The 20,521-nt window shown below is 46.6% G+C and overlaps 1 protein-coding gene across 23 annotated transcripts in view; it reads right to left on the bottom strand.

Moving 5' to 3' along the window:
• The window catches only part of Npas2 (neuronal PAS domain protein 2), a 154,012-nt gene that overhangs the window by 38,076 nt on the left and 95,415 nt on the right, over positions 1–20,521 (bottom strand). For 22 of the 23 annotated variants that reach the window (XM_087203643.1, XM_021258099.2, XM_087203661.1 and 19 more), the window contains 4 exons: positions 20,195–20,343; positions 13,236–13,327; positions 8,304–8,393; positions 380–500 (listed from right to left, as the gene is read on the bottom strand). In XM_087203643.1, the coding sequence (XP_087059769.1) occupies positions 380–500; positions 8,304–8,393; positions 13,236–13,327; positions 20,195–20,343 (452 nt within the window). The remainder of the gene's footprint in view (positions 1–379; positions 501–8,303; positions 8,394–13,235; positions 13,328–20,194; positions 20,344–20,521) is intronic. The other variant, XM_021258109.2, reaches the window with a different exon arrangement.

Here is a 20,521-nt window from a genome sequence, read left to right as displayed (position 1 = left end):
AGACAGAATTTGAATTTTTTGACCTAATTATTCAATCGTCAGTCGGTTACTTGGATTATACAAACAGAATTTTAGTGTCCCCTCATTGTGTAGTACTAAAAGACTCTCATGTAAAAAAAAAAAAACTCTTGTCATACATGCAAAACAAGTTATTATCCTTAAGCTCTGTGCTTTCAAATTTTCCAAATAAAAGCTGAATGTCTTACGTATTCCAAACTCCAGTTTTAGCTCTAAACTTAAAATATAGCTTGAAGGATGTTGGAAATGTTCTGAGTCATGAGGAAAATTAGTCCTCCCTTCTTAATTCATTCTAACTTTGTTTCAAAAAGTAAAATTCTTATCTTTTTAGATCTGGTAAACCCAGTAATGTGCAACTTACATTTTAGGAATTCTGGGGAGGGGGAATCCGTCAGAAGCATATGAGAAGAAAGCATTTTATAAACTTCGGAATGTTCTTGTTCTGGGAGGAAATTTAATAAGTTCTGATCCATGACATCTGACTGCAAAAGAAAATAAAGAACAAAAGTGCACACTCCATGAAAATGATCAATGAAAGTGAGGGCAAAAACCAGATGCTCTTGACAGTTCAGAATTGGTTTCTGAAACAGAGAGTCCAAGATCCTATTCTCTGTGAAGAGAATCTTGAATCACAGTCTTAAAAGGTTTTCTTTTTTTAAAAAAAATTAATTTTATTGGTACATTTTAGGTATACAATATAACAACAAGTCTAAAAGGTTTTCCAGGGGCTGCTGTGGCTGTGGCTCAGTGGCAGAGCACTTTCGTAGCACGCATGAAGCCCTGGGTCCCATCCCCAGCACCATGAAATAAATCAACGAAAGTACAAATAAAAGGTTTTAGAGTTGTCCCCGGTGTCCTAGGGACCTCCTGTGGGTAATGAAGTCCATGGATGTGCAAGTCTCATAAAAAGATGGTGTAGCATTTGCTTGGAAGCCACACACATCCACTTATATACTTCAAATTAGAATCCTCAATACAGTGTTGTTACACTTTATTGTTTAAGGAATAATGACAAGAATAAAGTTTGTACATGTTCAGCACAGACACAATTTTTTTCAAACATTTTCAGTCTGTAGTTGGATGAATCCTGGGGTGGGGAACTGGGGAACTTGCTCAACTGCTTTAAGGAACTCAGGGCCCGGTCTGACAGGCACATAGACACAGAGTCTCCACTTGCTGGAGAAGCCTTATCTACCCACGCTCTGCATTCACGCTGGGCAGAGCGGGTGATGCGTGTGCCGCCCCACAGCCTCCAATGGCTCATTTAAACTGGGCCAAGCCCGATGGGTCCCTTCCTTGACGTTTAGGCTGGCACAGACCATCTATTGACTTCTTAAAGGTCACTCATGGATGGAGTTGCCCTTTTCTTCTCAATGCCTAGGCACCAGAATACAAAATAAATGAAAGACAGAGGCTGGATACAGCTTTGTCCAATAACACCACCCAGGAAGAGGGAAATGGACTTGAATTTGCATGATTATGGGAGCTTCCAGCCACGTGGTAGCCCAGGAACTGAAGTTTCAATTTCACTTCATTTTTCATTGAAATCTGAATAGCCATGTGTGGCTGGTGTTGACCACACTGGAGAGAGCAGGGAGGAGCTCACCATGGAGAGAAGAGACAGGCACATTGCTCCCTGCCTCAGTTTCCCTCAGTAAACACATGCACTCCCACAGCTTCAAATGCCACCTATGTACACCCGGATTCTTAGGCTCAACCTTTCAGCTGGCACTCAGAGTCACACATGTCTGCCAGGTTCTCCTTCGGTCCCAACCGCACCCTCTGCAGGGAAGTGGTCACCTGACCACCCTCCAGACTGCACACCGAGCAGCACCTTTGGCTCCTCCCTTTTGTGTCTGAACCACTGTACCCCATGGTGTGCATGTGGTGCTGGCGTCCCCCCTCCAACGCTCCCCCCTCCATCCAGTCTATTTCCAGGGCTTCTGCCTTGGCCTGGACCACATCACATCACCTCTTACCGGGATGATCTGCCCACGCTGGGCCCCTCTGTTGCCACACTCTCCCGAGCTGCGCAGTCACTGCTGGCCCCTGCGCCTGCGAGGGCAGCCGCTCTGCCAGGACAGCAGCAGCCTGGGTGTCAGAGTGTGGCCCGGTCACTGTGAAGTGATGTTTAGAAACCGCTGAGTGTCACTGCCTGCAGTGAACAGCACACAGCAAAGCCCTGGATAAATGCAGGGGCTTTGAGCGAGCACTTCCTGGATGACGCAGAGGTGACTCTCCTTCGCTGGCCTCTTCTTTTCCTTTTTTGCCATACTGAGGATTGAACCCAGGGTCTTCGTGCTGAGCTTTATCCCCAGCCCTTTTTATGTTTTTAAATTTTGACGCAGGGTTTCACCAACTTGCTAATTTGCCCAGGCTGAGCTCAAACTTGTAATCCTCCTGACTCAGCATCTCAGAGTGCTGGAGTTGCAGGCATGCACCACCAGGCCTGGCTTTGCAGTGGCATTTTCTTGTTCATGGAGGAGCCGACTTGTTTCTGTCTCCCTCTTACCCACAGGAGCTCCTGAGCCTTGCTCATTTGGTATTCCTGACATTGTCAGAACGTTCCTGGCCTTCAACACAAAGGCAGTAACCAGCCGAGAAAGGTGTGGCCAGCAAACAAGGTAGAGCACAGAGAATACTGAGGTGCTGCATTGACTCTTGGCTGGGGTGAAGGCTCCCAGGGAATGATTCCCAGAGGGAGGGATCCTTGAGTAGGGTCTGGGGGTCATGGTGCTCCAGGCAGGTGGAGGCCACTCAGTATCACGCATGTGTGTGCGTGCGTGTGTGTGTGTGCGTGTGTGTGTGTGTAGAAGCCACAGAAGAGGAAGTGTAGAGAGAAGTGGGGCCCAGATGTAGGGGACCCAGGAAGTCTGTTGAACCAGGAGTCTGTTGTAGGGCCTTGAGGCAGGAAGGGGCAGCAGGGCAGACGTCCTGGCTTCACATGGACTAGCTGTGACACTTCCACTCTATGACAGTGCAAAAGCAATGCACATTCAGTAGAAAATGCACTTAGAGTTTTGAGTTGGGGCCTTTTCCTGGCCTGGTGATACGTGACCCAATCCTCTCCAGAGACACTGAGTGCTGACACTGAACCAGAGCTCCAAGTTGGGTCCAGGGATCACGAAGGGACACAACTGACACTCCGGGGTGCTATGCTGCTCAGCTAAGGTGTCCCGCCACTTAGGTGGGTGCTAGGCATTTTGGACCTAGTACAGTTACAACTCTCAGGTTCACTGGCACAGCAGCCACTGTAAGCAGAGGAGCAGCTATCATTGGGTTTTAAGGTGATTCCACTGTGGTCTGATGGGCGGGGCAGAAGAAGCCAGGCTAGAGATAGGCAGAGTGTGAACAAGACAGCCAGGGCAGGGTGGAGAGAGGACAGTTACAGTTTCTATCTAGATGTCCCCCAAAGCCTCATGTACCCCTAAGTAGAACTCCTGGGAGGTGACTGCATTGTGGGGGTGTAAAGCTGATTTGCTGTTGGGAAATGGGGTCTGGTTGGAAGCGGTAGCCTCCCGGGGCATGGCCTGGAAGGGTTCACCTCCCTCCCTGCTCCTCCCTTCTCTCCCTGCTTCCTGCCACCATGCCACAAGCAGCTTCTCTTCCACCATCCTCTTCTGCCATGCCACCCTGCCTTGGAGCCCGCTGACCATGGACTGAACCTCTACAAACTATGAGCTGAAATAAGCCTCTCCTCCTTTTTGTTGTGGGTGTCAGGTATTTTGTCCCAGAAACAAGAAAATGACTAAGACAAGGATGGAGCCCAAAGCACTCATTCATTGCCGAACTCCAACCAGTACCACTCAGGGCTCTGAGGTGCCAGGGGCTGTTTGGGGACCACAGAGCGGCAAAGGCCCTGCGCCCCTGGCCTCAGCATCTTAGTGGGTGAGGACTTGGACACAGCAGGCAGTGACTTAGATGGGTGGCTCCAGTTTTATCTCCATGGACAACAACTCTATCAATCCTCCACAAGTCCATACCTGCTTCTTCACCTTGCTTCTGAGTTCTTGATTTTATTTTAAGCCCATTCCCTCTAGCTTTTATAGCAGATTACTAATGTTCATGGATGACAGTCTTTCTTCTTAAAGAGATTTCAGACACGTTCGAATGATAAGTCACCCTACGGTCTTTTCTTGCAGGGCTCCATCTAAGGCTGCTCCCCCAGAGGTGCACCAGGGGCTGAGACTGGGGGCATGGTGGCTCTTGGGTGCAGCCATGGGCAGGTGGGTTAATCCACAAGGCCCAGAACTGTGCTTGGCTCTGGGATGACTATTATGGCACTTCTGGGTGCTGAAAACTGCCATAAACAGTGACAAGTCGACAATTTAAATCCTAGTGCTGATCAGCAGGTATATTGCATCAGCAGCTGAACTGTTCCTTGAATGAGCTGCGCTCTGTTGATTAAAATAATAGCAATTATGGGCATGGGGGAGGGGTGGTGTCACCTGTAGCAGCTGAGTCACTTTATCAGAAGCCTCCTTACCTGTCAGGCACAGGAGGTGGCTCTCTCTCCCCACCTGCCCCAGGCTGCAGTACCCAGGAGCCAGCCCTTTGCTGAGCTGGTGTAGGAAGCTTGGCCTTCGTTCTGTACCCATCCCTCCCACGTTTCCCCTGTGTGGAGCCTCGGGACCCCGGGTAGGAGCTGTCACTGCAGCAGGACTGGAAGATTCTGCCCCTTGAACCAGTGGCACCAGTTCAAGGGCACCAGCAGGTAAAGGTGGCCTATAACAGAAGCACATGGAAGGCCAGGTGCAATGGTGTACGGCTGTAACCCCAGCACTCTGGGAAGCTGAGGCAGGAGGATCACAAGTTGGGAGCTCAACCTAGGCAATTTAGAGAGACCCTATCACAACATAAAAAATTAAAAAAAGGGCTGGAGATGCAGCTCAGAGAGAAGATCAATTCTCAGTACCACACACACACACACACACACACACACACACACACAAAAGGGCACACAGAAACACAGAAGCAAGGCGTCTGTCCTGGAATATCCTGGACCATGTTTGAGGGGCTCTAGCAGGGACATTTATAACATCCATCGGGAAACAACAGATGGACTGCAGCAGCACTTTCCAAGGTTCCCTCTGGAATGGGTGCAGGGACTGTAGTGCACTCCTGCAGTGGAATACAGGAGGACCGCACTGATGAAAACCTGGGACAGTGGCACAGAGTGGTGGGAGGCGCCGAATCTCACCAACAGCTGAGCACAAGGAGCAGTCACAAGTGTCTGTCTCCATTATGGAGGAGAACTTTCGTGATGCTAGGCAAAAGACAATGCAGGGTAAGCATCCCTAAAGCTAAAACCCACCATCCACAGCTTTGGGAGGCTGGTGTGATGCTACAGGGAGAAAATTCCACAGCAAGAAACTTTCATGCACAAAATTCTCAAATATATTATACAAAGTTACCTTCAGGCTGTGTGTAAGGTGTATAGGAAACATAAATACATTTTGTGTTTCAACAGAATGCTCATTATGCAAATATTTAAGTATATGCAAATATTTAAGTATATGCAAATATATGCAAGCAAGCCAATATCTGAAAAATCCTAAATCCAAAACACTTCTGGTTCAAACCATTTTGGATAAAGGATACTTAAACCTCTCCTAAATTATAGCTTAGTGATGAATTCAAAGGTGGTAAAACTACAAAGACAAACAATTTCAGAAGCCAGGAAAATAGATCACCTCTGTTGGTGGTGAGGGGTGGAGGTACAGCTTCTATGGCCTCACCTCTGTTTTTTTTGTGCCCTGGGGTTTGAACGTAGGGCCTTTCTATGCCCCTTGAGTATATTCCCAGTCCTTTCTAATTTTGAGATGGGGTCATGCTAAGTTGCTAAGTTGCCCAGGTGCTGGGCTCAAACTTGCTGTCCTCTTGCCTTGGCTTCCCAGAATGCTGGGATTATAAGTGGGTGCCCCACACCAGCTTGGCCCTCTTATTTCTTAACCACAGTGATGACCTGCCCGAATGTCCTATCTCAATCATTATGTTAAATACTGGACATATGTTTTATGCATACCTTTGTATGTATGTATATAAAAATCAGAAAGCATAAGAAAAATTTGTAGAAATCAAGAGACCTGGACTCTTCATGATCCACACCTGAGAAACATTTGGACCAGGTGGGTTTCTCAGCCTGTAGGGGCAGGCTAAGAGAAGGGCTGAGGGATGTGTCCTTTTTTTGTTTTGTTTTGTTTTTTGAGACAAGGTCTCACTATGTAGTTCACGCTGGCCTTGAACTCACTATGTAGCCCGGGCTGGCCTTGAACTCACAGTGATCCTCCTGCCTCAGCCTCCTGAGTGCTGGGATTGCAGGTATACGCTACCATGGCTAGCTGCTGCATTTCATGGTAAAATAAGCCAGGGGCTCTGTCTTTCCTTTTCTGTGACCTATTCTCCTATTTGTCTCTGTCAGGGAACTTGGCCCCATATCCCTTCTGTGGCTGCAGCCTGTAGCCTATTGGTCTCTCCAGCTTCATAAACACTTGTGCCTGACATTGTTTCCTTCTGGGGAGACTGGGTCATCCATGTGCATGTTTTCCACTTCTGCACTACGTGAGCCCTGGGTCTCCCAGAAACACAGCGCCCCTCACACCTTTCTGCCTTTAGACACTGAGAAAGGATCCCCGGAATGGTGCCGACAACATCACACTCTCTTCTTTGAGCTATTTTTCTTTCTTTTCTCTGTCAAACTAGCAAAGAAAAGTTCTCAGATTTCATCAGCAGAAACAAAGCCGTGCCAAGGTCTCCCACTGGCGCGCTCAGGGTCAGCACTAGGACGGAGGGAGCGACCTAGACCTGCCATGATCCTGCCAGCCCCAGGGACATGGCAGGCTCCTGTGCTGGGTGCCACTCTCCACAGGCCTGTGCTGCTGGGGATGGATGGTAGCCTCCTGTCCCAGCCCGCACTGGGTCCCCCAGTGACCCCTCGCCCACGCAGCTGGCTGCTGGCTTTCAGCCCCGAAGTCCTGTCGCGCACATGCTGGTCCTTCCTGCTCTGCTTCTCTGTCCTCTGTCGATTCCCCCCACCCCCACCCCACCCCACCCCACCCCAGTACTGGAGATTGGATCCAGGGCTTTCACACTGAGCTACATCCCTAGCCATTTTTAATTCTTTACTATGAAACAAGGTCACTAAATTGCCTAGGCTGGTTTCCTGATTTCCAACCTCCTACCTCAGCCTTCTGGAGTGCTGGGGTTACAGGTATGCACCACCAAGCCCAGCCCCCAAGGGCTTCTGAAATGCTGTTATCTCTGTGGATAAGTCCTGGGCTCACCTGAGGAATGAGAAGGTACAACCTGAAGGAAAGGGAGAACTGCTGAGCTGCACACCAGATCCCGGCCCCCAGTGAGGGGAGGGGGGCTGCTGGTGACTGGCTGGGCTTGGAGGAAGGAGAGAGACCTGACAAAGATTTATCCCCATCAGCATGACTCTCCTGGGAGTCCTGACAGCCACAGTCAGGTGCTGCAGGAATAAATGGAGTGGCAATGAGAAGAAGCAGAAGGCTGGCTGGGGCCTGCGAGGGACCCTTGAAAGTGGGTCCTCTGCTGTTCTGCTGCAAATCTATGAATTGAGGTGCACCAGGAGGCAGCAGGGCTTACGAAGAAAGGGGCAAGGCAGGGATGGAGAGAGGAAGGAGGAAGAGGAACAGAGGGAATGAGTAGGGAGGGACATCCATCTGCTAGGGTCTGTGACAACTGTAGCCACCCAGTCCCCAGCCTCCATGGTCCGGCCTGGCTGCAGAGCCGGCCTCTCCTCCCCATGCTCAAATTCTCTCCCCATGAGTTCTTTTAAGACAGGGGCCCATCAATGTCCTTCCCGGATTTGCCCCTGCTGCCAAACCCGCACCACTGTGGAGCATCACAATCCTTTTGCAAGCTCAGATGTGGACTCAGGGAGCCTCAAGCTCACCCTAGTCTGAGCCATCTCTTGCCCTTTCCTCAGGTCCCCTCTCAGTTGACTGGGGGTGTCTGGGATCCTCCGAGCTCTGCTAACTGTGCCATGACTCTTATCAAGATGACAGGCCGTGCCCAAGTCCCCTACTCCAGGCCTGGCCTTCTGAGATCGTGCTGTCATACTTGTCCCAGGGTGACATAGGGCTGTACCTGTTCTTTGTCAGGGACCCTGAGCTTGGCCTGTTCTGCTCCCCCAGGACTCCTGGCTCTCAGGTGTCCCCTTCTCCCACATAGATTCCCCCCACCTATACCACCTCCCATTTAAAAGACTCCAGGAAAAGATGACAATGTGTACAGCAAAAGCTACCGGTGCAGTGACTCACCGGCAAGTGGCCGAGGAGCGGTGTGATGCTGTCTGAGACATACAGGATGCTGCCATCTGTGGTCACCACAATGATGAAGCCATCTAATGCCTGTAGAAAATGCAACATTGGAAAGCTCCTTAGTGATGCTTTTATGGAGGCTCATGTCACTGAAGCTAGGGACCCACTTTCTGACACCGGCTTTGTTTTGTAATCCTCAGAATATTTCCATGAATAGCTTCAGACCACTTTTCTGACTTGCACACAGGATGGTTTACACAGAATTGCCCAGCCTGGGAAAAGTGCTTGCAATATACTACAGGCTCGATGGAAAAGTTCATCCCTTGGTATCATAAATAAAATTTAGCCATGGGCATTGCTTCAATAGTTTTAATGATAAAAATGCTACTGAGCTAAATTGGAAATCTTATCATCCTCACTAGAAGACATCAGCCATATCTTATAGTCTCTTCCTCTTCTCCAATACCATGTTGAGTTCAGCAGTAAACATTTATTGCAAAATATAAGACCAAATCAATGCCTTCCAAACAGAAACTGTGCCCGTTGGCCAAGGTAGACCTCTGCCTACACTCACTACCACAGAAGTAGCTCCCAGAGGAAGAGCCCTCTGAAAGCATTCACTTATTCCTAAATTGGGAGAGGGTTTGTTAACTCAGTTGCATATGGAAGCATTTTTGAACATTGGAGAAAATGCATTCAGGGAAACATATTTACTGAGTCCCTCTGTGTGCTGGGTGCAATGTTCTGGGCACTTGTAATGTAAAAGGTTTAGTGTGGACAATGCTTTCCCACTCAGCAGATGCTTTCACTGTTTTGGTTTTAGAGTTTGTATTGAGATTTATTTTAAGGTGGATACTTACAATGCTGTTTCCGTAAGATACATCTCAAAGTTGATTTCTAAAATTCAGATTGTGTTACTCAGCTGAAAAAGAGGTTGTACTGATGACTAGAGCTGGGGAGATGGAAGAGATTAAAAACAAAGTCCCCTCATCAGAAAGCCAAACTGCTTGGAATAATACAGTACAGAAGCTCGGGGGTGCCCACTGCGCACCTGTCCCTGGTGTTTTTCCTGACGGGATCCTGCAATGTCATCTCCCTCAAGTCTGGACATTTTTCTGCTTTCAGAAGAAAAGTGAAGTGTGTGTTTAGAAAGTTCCAGAAACATTTTGTTTGCCTTCAACCAGATACTCCAGGTGTTACTGATGATCTGCCCAGCCCAGGGGATGACATCTTTGCAGTGAGGAGGGTGTGACTGGACATGGGCCACTCACCAAGTGCAGGGCACCTGGGTGACATCCACAATGTGACAGTGCCCAGCTACCAGGAAAACTAACACAAGGCCAGTTATTGTTTTATACTGATGCATGTGAATCAGAAGACCAAAGGAAAAATTAAAGCACAGTTTTTCTACTTCACCCTTTCAGATTACATCAGTGGCTCTCCACTGGGGGACATCTGGCAATGTCTGGGGATATTTCTGGTTGTCATTTGGAGTGGGTGGTGCTGTCACCTACTGGGTAGAGGCCAGGGATGCTACCAAACATCCCATAATGCACTGCACAACCCTCTGTCCAAGAATTGGGTCCAAAATGTCCATCATGCTGAGGCTGAGAGACTAGATTAGTGTATGGGTTATGGAGAACGAAAGAAGAGCCCTTTTGAGGTGGAAACCTACCAATTGGTGCTTTTATTTGTTTTTCTCTCAATTATTTTGCTAAATTATATTTTCTTTTAAAATGTAAACACATTTTTTTTGTTTGTTTTTGAGACAGGGTGTCTCAGTATATAGTTTAGGCTGGCCTTGGACTCACTATGCAGCACAGAGTGGCTTTGAACTCATGGCAGTCCTCCTGCCTCAACCTCCCCAGTGCTGGGATTACAGGTGTGCACCACCACACCCAGATAGAAATTTTAACTGATACATGAAAGCGTAAAAATTATATCTATTTATGGGATCCCATGTGATATCTTAATACATGTATAGATAGTGCAATGTTTAAATCTGGTTAAACATATCTGTCCCCTCAAACAGTTATCATTTCTTTATGGTGAAAATATTCAAAATCCTTTCTCCTAGCTTTAAAAAATATATAGTACATGAGCATCACCTATAGTCACTTCCTGTGCAACAGTACATGAGAACTCCTGGTTCTCCTCTAACTGTAACTCACTGTCCAGGGACTGATCTCTTGCCACCCTCCCTTCTGGTTACTCCAAGCTGCTCTCCTCTCCTGGAGGTGACTGTTTCTAAGGGGTGGAGGGCTGCCGATGATGTCAGCTGGACCTTTCTGGAAAAAGCAGATTGAAGGGCTGAGAAAAGCAGGAGCTACACAAATGGTCTTTTTGCATGGCGAGCCTGGGTCCCTCTGGAATTTGTCAAGAGAGTAGGTGTAAAAAGCTGAAGTATTTATAGACAGAAGAACTCTTTCATCCGCTCCTTGGCATTTTCCATCAAATGTATAAGAACCACACTGAGTCTTGGTGTTAGGGATGCTGCTCCTGGCTTTGGAAGCCCTATAGCAGTATCTGAGAGCGATTCCACCTTGGGCCACCACAGTTCGAGCTGTCCTGCCCAAGAAAAGGCAGGTTAGGCTGGGACACATACTGCCAAAGGTGGCGCTCGGCCCAGAATTTTCTTTCTTTCTTTCTTTTTTTTTTTTTTTTTGCAGTACCAGGGATCAAATTCAGGTCCCTGTGCTTGCAAGGCAGGCTTGGTGCCACTGAACTAAATCCCGGTCCTTAGGCTCAGAATTTTATGCCTGCACACACTGGAGAGAAATAAAAGCTTCTTTTCCTGAAAAATCTCTAACTCTGATGGAACTTTCTCGTGTTCTCCAGGACAGCCTCCAGGCTAAGGGACTAGATTGCTGTGGCCTTTCTGATTAAATTCAGCAACAGGAACTCCCAAGTGCCAGCTGGCAAGAGCTTTCTGTCCATTGTAGTCAACTTGTTTGAGCACTGGGCCCTTACACTTGATCACAGGGGCTGGTTGCAAACTTGGCCATTTTTATTCTTTCAACCCCACAACTGTATGAGTCCTCCTGCATCTGGTCTTGTGCCTTTCTGAGAGAAGGGGAAGAAGGAAGGATTCATACCCAGAGGCACCAGCGTACCCTGGGGGTGGCACAGGTTCTCTCCTAGATTCTGTCCTTGTTAGAATAAAGAGACCTTTCCAGGAGCCAGGGCACAGTGTCTGGTCCTCCTGGCCTCTGAGGAGACGACAGTACATGTGTCTGGAATGTGATGCCTGAGACAATATTTGTGAGGGGCCTGTGGGGTGAGGGTGGGCATCTCAGGACATTGGGGAGGAGACAGGAGAGCCCTGGTCACAGCAGCACCTCTGTGTCTACTGAAGAACAACTAGGAGTAGAGGACTTTCCCTGTCTGGGATCATTCAAAAGCACAGGTTCGTGGATTTCCAACCCGGAGCCATGACTTAACAGAGCCTGCTGGTTGCACAGGCTGCATTTCTGAGCCAGTTCATGTGTCTGTGTGTCTTCTTTTCTGTCTGCCCCCAGCAGTCTACACTGGGAGCAGGTGCATAAGGAGCACAAAGACTACCCATAGGAATCTGAGTATCTTTCTCTAGAATCTCCAATCTCTTGAATCTTAGTCTTGCCTTCCAGCCCAGAAATATATTCATTTTTAACTTTATAAAAGTCTGGTTTCCTCAAATTCTTTTGCTACTTTGAAACTCACCGGAAAAAGGGCAAAAGGCTGTGTGTGCTACCGGCTCTTAAAAAAGAGGCTGAAGGGCCAGGGATTGAGCTCAGTGGTTCTCCTGCTTGCCTCCTAAGCACAAGGTCCCGAGTTCGATCCCCAGTACCAAAAAAAAAAAAAAAAAAAAAAAAAAAGAGGCCAATGTCAGGAGGTTATGTGTTTTAAATATTTTTCTATAAGAATGGAAAGATAAATCAATATACATTAAGTAGCACAATGATGCACTAATCCCACATTATATCTCACAAGCTGCTTTAAATTTAACATACTTAAAATGCATTGCCTCTGCAGAAAGTTCTGTATTTTCTTTAAATATAGTTCCCATGTCACGTTAAATAGCTTTCATTTTATGCAAATGTTCATTAATGCATTTATATTTTGTAATATTTGGAATCTTTATTCAGGCATTTTCTTATTCCAGTACTTTCTGTTTTCTGCATAATCTATGTAAAATGAAGTTTACATCAGTCTGGTAAAGGCACATAGATGACATACAGAAAGATCTGTCCCAAGAAGCCATTTTCTGATCACCTGGTGGGAGCCCCTCCCCAGCACGATGGCTCCTCCCCAGTCCTGAGGACCCCCACCCATGGATAGATGTATAATGCTAGGGGAGGCCACTTGCCCAGACAGGCCAGGCTTTCACAAACATGACCTGCAGGTGAACAGGCACCCAACCCAGAGGAAGGAACACAGGCATCTTAGTGCAATGAGGGTGTGAGCTGAGTGGAGGCCCAGGGTCCCTGGCTTCACCTGAGTGCCATGTTGATGTAATATGAGCTCAAGGCAAAAGCATAACTTTAAAAGAAGACTTGTTTTTCAAATGTTTCTACTAAGGGAAAAATATAATCATTGCATCCTGGAGACTCTGTGGGCCAGCGACAAGTGCAGAATATTGTGATTGTGCCCTCCTTTCCTTCCCTTCTCTATCTGCCTCTGCCCCTCCCCTCATTGGGGTCCCCTGTTTGGAAGACCACAAAGGGCCCCACCCTGAAGCCACTGAGGCTACAAGCACATTCAGTTTGGGAATTCTCACTTCTATCACCCAACTCAGGCATTGAAACGTGAGCAATCACAGGCAGAGCCTTGGACCGTATCTGTTTTCAGACGTCTTTCCACCGCCCGTTGTTTCTTTGGGCTCAGGGGCTTATCAGGGACAAGTAGGGACAGTTTAATTTGCATTCGATTAAGCTAATCTGAAAGGGCATTCACCTCTAACATCAACTGGGTGAATTCCTCATTACTAAGGAACGAAGGCTTCCAGTCTTGCTGAATGTCGCAGATTTCCGTTTGTGCTGAGACTTCTAAAAACAAAACGAAACACAAATAAGCTTCTATGCTCAAGGGCACCTAGAAATTGGAATGAACAAATGAAACACACGTTACTTCTCTATGGTTTTGTATAAGTCTCTGTGCAGTTTAATTAAAGAAGCCAACACAAGAAAATACGTTACCCTGATTTCCAGGGGCTGGGCTCTGGGTGTAATGGCCTTAAAAACACTTTTGATCTCAGAACCCTTCAGTGAAGCTTCTGGGAAGAGAGTCCCCCACCCTCAGCCTGGTGTGGCACCTAGCACTTGCAGGTGGCACCATGCCCTTCAAATTAAGTAGGTATCACTTATCAAGGCAATGGGAACAAAGACTGGGATGGCAGACATCTTTTTAAGCTGCTTCTTCATGGTCAAGGCAAAGCAAAATACTTTAGAGACCTGGGATCTTCACAATTCCAAGGGCTGTGAGTGTAGCTTAATAGTACAGCTCATGCTTTGCATTTGTAAGGCCCTGGGTTTGGTCCCCAGCACTACAAGAAAGAGAGAAGGGAAAGGGTAAGGGAGGGGGAAAGGGGAGGGAAGAGAGGGAGAAGTAGAAGAAGAAGAAGGAGGAGGAGGAGGAGGAGGGGGAGGAGAAGATGAGGAACAACCTTACAAAATTCCAAAAACATCTAGATTTACAGGAAATAACTCACTGTCTTGCAGAACATAACAAGATTTTTCAGCATTTCCATTACCGAACTATAATGTGCTATAAAAATACACATTACTTAATTGTTTTTAAAGACCATGCTTACTCTTCTCAAAACTTTGTGGGGTTAAACTACATCCATTTTATGTAACCACCTTGTACTGGAAGTGTTAGTCATATTTGTCAATTGAATAGTCATCAGCCTACACAAGACCCTTTACATCTTCTAGCTCTTTTGCAATTTTCAAAACATGGTTTGTTTTATTATTAAGTTATTGTTGATAAGAATATTACAGATAGCACAAATGTGTTATCTTTATACATTTGGGTTTCTTTTTCCTGTTTATTCTACATCTTAAACCAACACTTTGTTCCACCTTATGTGGCAAGAGGTCTCTTTAGAGATTATTTTCTCGGTGCTTAAAAAACTATAAAAGCTCATGACTTAAACCCCAGGGAATAAAACTGGCCTGGTGAACAACTTCCTGGAGAAATGCAAATTGTTCAGGCAGCTAATCTATTCACTTTAGGAGAAAGATTTCAAGGCTCTCTCCTTTGTATTTTTTCTTTTTCTTTGTTTAGTGCTAGAGATAGAACCCAGGGCTTCATGCATGCTAAGCACCCACTCTGGGACCAGGCCACATGCCTGGCCTTGCACCCAGGTTATTGGTGCTCTCTCTTAGGTACAGCAGGGCAATGAATTCTGCTGTGTGGATGAACGAATCTGAGTGAATTCTGGAGGTTCTCATAAACAAGCAGATGGGAAGGGCCGAGTTACACATGTGACTATAAACTCTTACCCCTTCCACACCCATCATCTAAGGTTTCTGCCAGTGCCAGGCTGTACTAAGAAGTTTTCTTCCTTCCAGTGTTTGAAACAACAACTTACAGCTGTTGTTGTGAAAGATTGGATCTGTTGTCCTTTGTGGTTTTAAGGAATACAAAAGTGATGCAAGAGCCTTTGGCAACTGAATATGGGAAGAAATCCAGGAGAGGAAACCAGGCTGGCCATCAGGCAGTCAATAACACTGACTAGAGCCGACTTCAGAGGGCTGGTGTGTGTGGCTACCTCACAGTGCTGGGCCCCACGATGAGTGTGGTGAAATGCATGCTGGGAAGCAGAGGCAGGTGCCACATACACGTGTACCCTGGGGTGTTGCCCAGGCAGGAGAGAAAGGGTGAAACTCCCAAGTCTTCACACAAATAACTGCCACATTTTGATCACATAGAAAAGAGATGGAATCCATATATACACCTCTTCCTTCCCAAAACAAATGAGGTACAATAAAAAATTTTATTACAGCAAAGGGCACATTGTCATTAATCCTCCTCAAAATGCTCCACCTTGCTTCAAACACTCTTACCCATCATTCTTGCCACTTTCTGAAGCAGCTCTTTTTTCCTGAATGTCCTTAGTTCTGTTGTCGTGGTTGCCTCAAATGTCCCTAATTGATCCAAAATGTTTACCTTTCATGGTCATTTTTATTTTGGGGAAGAGGCAGAAGTGAAACAGTGCCAAAGCCAATGAATAAGGAGGAATACAGCATCGTGTTTTCTGAGCTGCCTTTCTTTAGAGGGCACTGGGCAGCAGCACTCACTGTATTTTTTTTTTTTTTTTTGGTACCGGGGATCGAATTCTGGACCTTGCGCTTGTGAGACAGGCAGTGGCACCACTGAACTAAATCCCTGGTCTGCTCACTGTATTTTTGATCACACCTTGTAAAGACACTCAGGAAAGAGGACTTCAGACCTGCTTCAGAAAGTGATAAGAATGATGGGATAAATGTATCTGAAGTGAGGGGAGTATTTTCAGGAGGATGGCAATGTATCTTTTACTGTAATCAATTAAAATTGTTTTTAAACATTTAGTGTAGTTTTTGATCACACCTTGTACACTCATCTGAAAAACTCTTCTGACCAGCAGCATCAAACTGTAGATGGTCCAGGAGAGGAGCCTCTCCATCATTTAGATAGAGGGCCATTCAACTTGGTGAAGGGCAATGAAGAAGCCACTGCTTGGATGTAAGTAACTTGTTGATCACTCCATATGTCTGCAAGCTTTCTCAACATGAGCACAACAGTCCTGAGAGCAGCCTCTTGTTCACTGTGTATTGCAATAATTTGATTATAGTCCTGGAAAGTTAAGGCTAGATCCACAGCACATCAAAAAGATGTAAATTAGATAAGACGTCTCAAAGCAAGCAAAAAATGCTACACTGGGAACCAAACTTCAGTGCTAGAATCCTGTCTCCCCTGGCATCTGACAGCACCAATTTCATAAGCTACAGGTGGCAGGGCAGGATTAACAAAGATGTTTGATCAGAGAGACTTCTAAATAGCAAGGAAGGAGGAAGAACTGGGGGGCCATTTTTATAGGAAAACATTACAATAAGAGCCAGCCGCTCAGGTTTTACTTAGGTAGAACCCGGAGTTGTAGAATGCTCACCTACAATTGCTGCCCTAGGTCTGAACAAGGGGCAGGGCATCTTGCATGTGGTCAAAGACAAGCCAGAAAGTAGGCAGAAACCCAACTTGCAGGGGTGGGTAAATACTGCCTGCCCAAGGGACATTCCCCGAATTCTGCAGCCTTACCTTCTCACCTGCTAGCCGTGAATGCAGACATATTGAAGAGGCCCATGGGGGAACAGGATTTGACACTGGGACAAAGTTATACTGGGTCAGCTGGTTATTCACACAGGAAGAGGATGATATGTCACCATCTGGGTCCTGTAGGACCAGATAGACATGGACGGCAATGTCCAATATTCCCAATATTTACACAATTCAGGGGTCTCTCTCTCTCTCTCTCTCTCTCTCTCTCTCTCTCTCTCTCTCTCTCTCTGTGTGTGTGTGTGTGTGTGTGTCTCTCTTATAAGAGAAACTGCTGACACAAAATCTCACTACAAAGAAACATGGTTATATTCTTACTTTGATTTGGACTACTTCAAAGAGAATAAATGTGTGTTCCAGGATCAAGATTTATGTCCCAAGCTAAGAAAAAGGGATGCTTGAAAGACTATTGGGCAAAGAGCTAAATACTTATAACTACCTGAACCTATTTGCTTTTCCTTACTTATCTGTGGTCTGCCATTAGCCTGAAGGCAGAAAGCTAACCCAACTTCTTAATCCTGGCTGCGAACTGGAGCCTCCTGGGGACCTTTAGAAATACTGATGCCCCGCCTTCTGTGATGGTCTGTGGGTACACAACTCTCTACTTCTGCAAAAATCCCTGGATCTGGAGTGCTGCCCACTTCTGTGTAAATACTTCTACCGTGGCTGATTTTGATTTACCAAATTGATGCAACTGGCTGGCAAAACACCTGAAAATTTAGCAATCTTCCCTGAAGCTGGCAGGAGCTGGCTCCCACACCCTCCCCTCCCTGAGAGATCTGGGGGCGCTGCTCTGTGGGGCTTTACCAGGCTCTATGGATTATTTCAGAAGCAGCTTGGATGATTCTAATGGGCAGCCACAGTTGAGGACTAACAGCCTAAATAGATGTAATAATGCAGCTATGATGCAACTGTCTCTGGGTCCCCGACGCCACCTCTCCTGCAGAAGGAGTATAAAAACAGCGCTTCTGGGCTTAGAGTCCATGTCTTTCTGGCTGTCCCACTGGGATGACTCATTCTCCTGTACAATGGGCTGGATGCACAGGGCTGCTGGGATGCTCAGGGGATTTATGACACACAGAGCCTCTAGCACAGTGTTGGGCTCTCAGGGGTACCAGATAAATGCTGAGAATCAGGATTCTCCACCAGTGTGCTCATGGGGCTCATTTCTATGTGGATGACATGGGAAGTGAGAGCAGGATGTAACTGAAATATGCAGTGAATGTTTAAACTAAAACTTTATCACAGTAACAGACATTAACTGCCATGAATCCCTTCAAAACATTGCTTCAAGCACATTTATCTCATTGTTCTTGCCACTTTTGGAAGCAAGTCTGGACGTCCTCTTTCTTGAGTGTCTTTACAAGGTGAGATAAAAAATGTAGTGAATGCTATTGCCTAATACCATCTAACTGGAAAGGCAGGCTCGTAAACACACAACACTGTGTCCTCATCCATCTTATGCACTGGATCTCACACCAGGTTACTTCTGGCTTTTCCCAAAGTCGAAATAACCACAAAAGAGAGTTATGAAATGATTCAGGACATTGAGGCAGTGATGACATTGCAACTGAAGACACTCAGAAAAGAAGACTTCTAGAACTGCTTTCAGAAAGTGGCAAGAATGATGGAGTAAGTGTATTCAAAGTTAGGGGGAAGATTTTGAGAGGGCTTCGTGGCAAAGTGTGTTTTACTGTAACACATTAAAAAAACATTTGCCATGTTTTTTTTTTTTTTTTATTCTGGGGATCAAACTCAGGACCTTCTGGTTGGGAAGCAGGCGGTGGAACCACTGAGCTAAATCCCCGGCCCTTTGCCATGTTTTTTGATCAAATCATGTATTTGTTTTTTTGCCTTAAACCAATGGATTTTCTGCCTGATTTTGAATATGGAGTCACAGGATAAGTGAGACCCTGGAGGATCTTACTTGCTTTGAAGTGGGCTGCGCCCAGCCAGCCTTGCCTGTGGAAGAGGGTGAGACAAGGCTAGCCCTCCCGGTGTGAGTGGGCTGTATTGCTGCTGACCTGTCCTGGCCTGGGCCCTGATTTGACAATTCTGTAATTCCATGGTGGACAGATCCCTGGTCACACTGATGAACTTGATCCCAGCTGTCCCATTTAACAGCTGTCCTGCTTCTTGGTAGCACTGACCTACTTTGAGTAATTTGCACAAAATATCTTGGCCATCAAACCAACTTGCTAGTTCACTTGGCCAAATCATCATTTAGGAAATGTAACCATTTCAATGAAATTACCAGAGCAGTTGAGTACTGTTAATGCTTTATTCCAATCCTGCTTGATTGGTCTTCCCTGTCTTTTGACAAAAGCAATTAACATGCTCTTTTTTCTCCCCTGGACAGTGTTGAAAAAACAAAAGGTGGACCACCATCCCTGTCCCATTCGTAACAGGTATACACAATTATCAAGGAAATAATGAAAGAATAACAAGTATAATGAAACTTTCCCATGTCCCAGCAGTGCCCTCTTGCATGAAATCTTGTCTCAGAAAATGTTCAGGAGAGCAGCAGCATTATGGTAAGCACAAGAGAACTGTAATTACTTCCTCAATAATTCTGACATTACTGACTATTATGTTTGGTGTCTTGGTTAAAGCAAAAAGAATTCTTATCTTCCTGCTTGTTAATAGCTCCCAAACGCTCTCAAGTATTCTTCAGCATTTAAAATTTTTTTTGTACTATCCAAGGTGAGTGGCAGGGTAGGCGAGATCAGCACAGCGAGGTGAAAGGGTCTGATGAGAATCAAAAGGAAAGGGGGATCTGAGAAGGACACAAATTCAAGGCTGGCTTCAGATGGCAATTTCGAGTGATAGTATGAATGGTACTATTTCGTGTGAATAGTATCCACCCGTGAGCACAAACTAGCCAGAGGGCTGGAAGAACGTGGACGATTCGTACAGGCATCACAGGCAAAATGCACTCTTCCAGCTGTCAGATCCCTAGAGGCAAAACCTTCCTATAGTATAGGAAGTCATAAAAGCTGCTCCATTTGGTGAAGGCAAAAATGGATAGGAAAGGGACACCCTGGGGAAGCTTCTATTTCTTACCAGGATTTTTTTGTTTTTTGAGTGCATGTGGGAGGATACCAGGGACTGAACCCAGGACCTTCACACAGAGCTATAGCCCCAGCCCTTTTTTATTTTTTCTTTTGAGACAGGGTCTTGTTAAATTGCCCAGGCTGGGCTTGAACCTGCAATCCTTCTGCCTCAGCCTCCCAGAGTGCTGGGATTACAGGCGTGTCCAACCATGCTGGCTTTGACTCGGGTTTTAATGCTTGCCTGGCCCAGGGATTCTTGACAAAGTCCCACACAGTAGGAATGTCACCTGCTCCAGCTGGGGGCCACCATGAGGCTGTTCTGGATGTCCCCTGGCTGACCAGGTAACCTGGGAGGGCAGAGTCCTCACCCCAGCTTTCTAGGCATGGGGCTGCCTTGGAGGTTGGGGTCCTTGGAAAGGGAAGCCCTTGAGTGACAGGGGTTGCTGTGCCAGAAGGAGAAAGCTCCCAGGAGGCCTGGCCTGAGGATGCTACCTTCAGGAAAGGGGGGTGGGGCTGGACAGAAGCCAAGAACAGTGTGGCTCTTACCATTGTGTTTCTGCAGGAAGCCAATGACCTTCTCCAGCACGGTGGTCTTGTCCATCTTTCGTGTGTTCCCAGGCAGCATGGAGCTGAGCTCTTTGATGAGCACATTGAACTGGTCCCGACGCTTCTTCTCAGACTTGTTTCTCGAGGCTCTGGAAACAGATTGTGCTTCATTAAGGCTTTGCAAGGAAACAGGTGCTTTCTATCTGAGCCCTTTTCTATCTCAATTGATTTAGCAAAGATTTTCAGGAGGGACCTCAGCCAGGTGTCGGAGCTGAGGAGTGGGGGACAAAAATGTTGTGCTAGACTTGCAGACCCAGGGCTGATGGA

Source organism: Heterocephalus glaber, unplaced genomic scaffold (genome assembly GCF_053883595.1).
Source record: "Heterocephalus glaber isolate CG9 unplaced genomic scaffold, H.glaber_assembly_v1.0 deba00000470, whole genome shotgun sequence".
Classification (NCBI taxonomy): domain Eukaryota; kingdom Metazoa; phylum Chordata; class Mammalia; order Rodentia; family Bathyergidae; genus Heterocephalus; species Heterocephalus glaber.
This window is presented reverse-complemented; position numbering and strand designations above follow the sequence as displayed.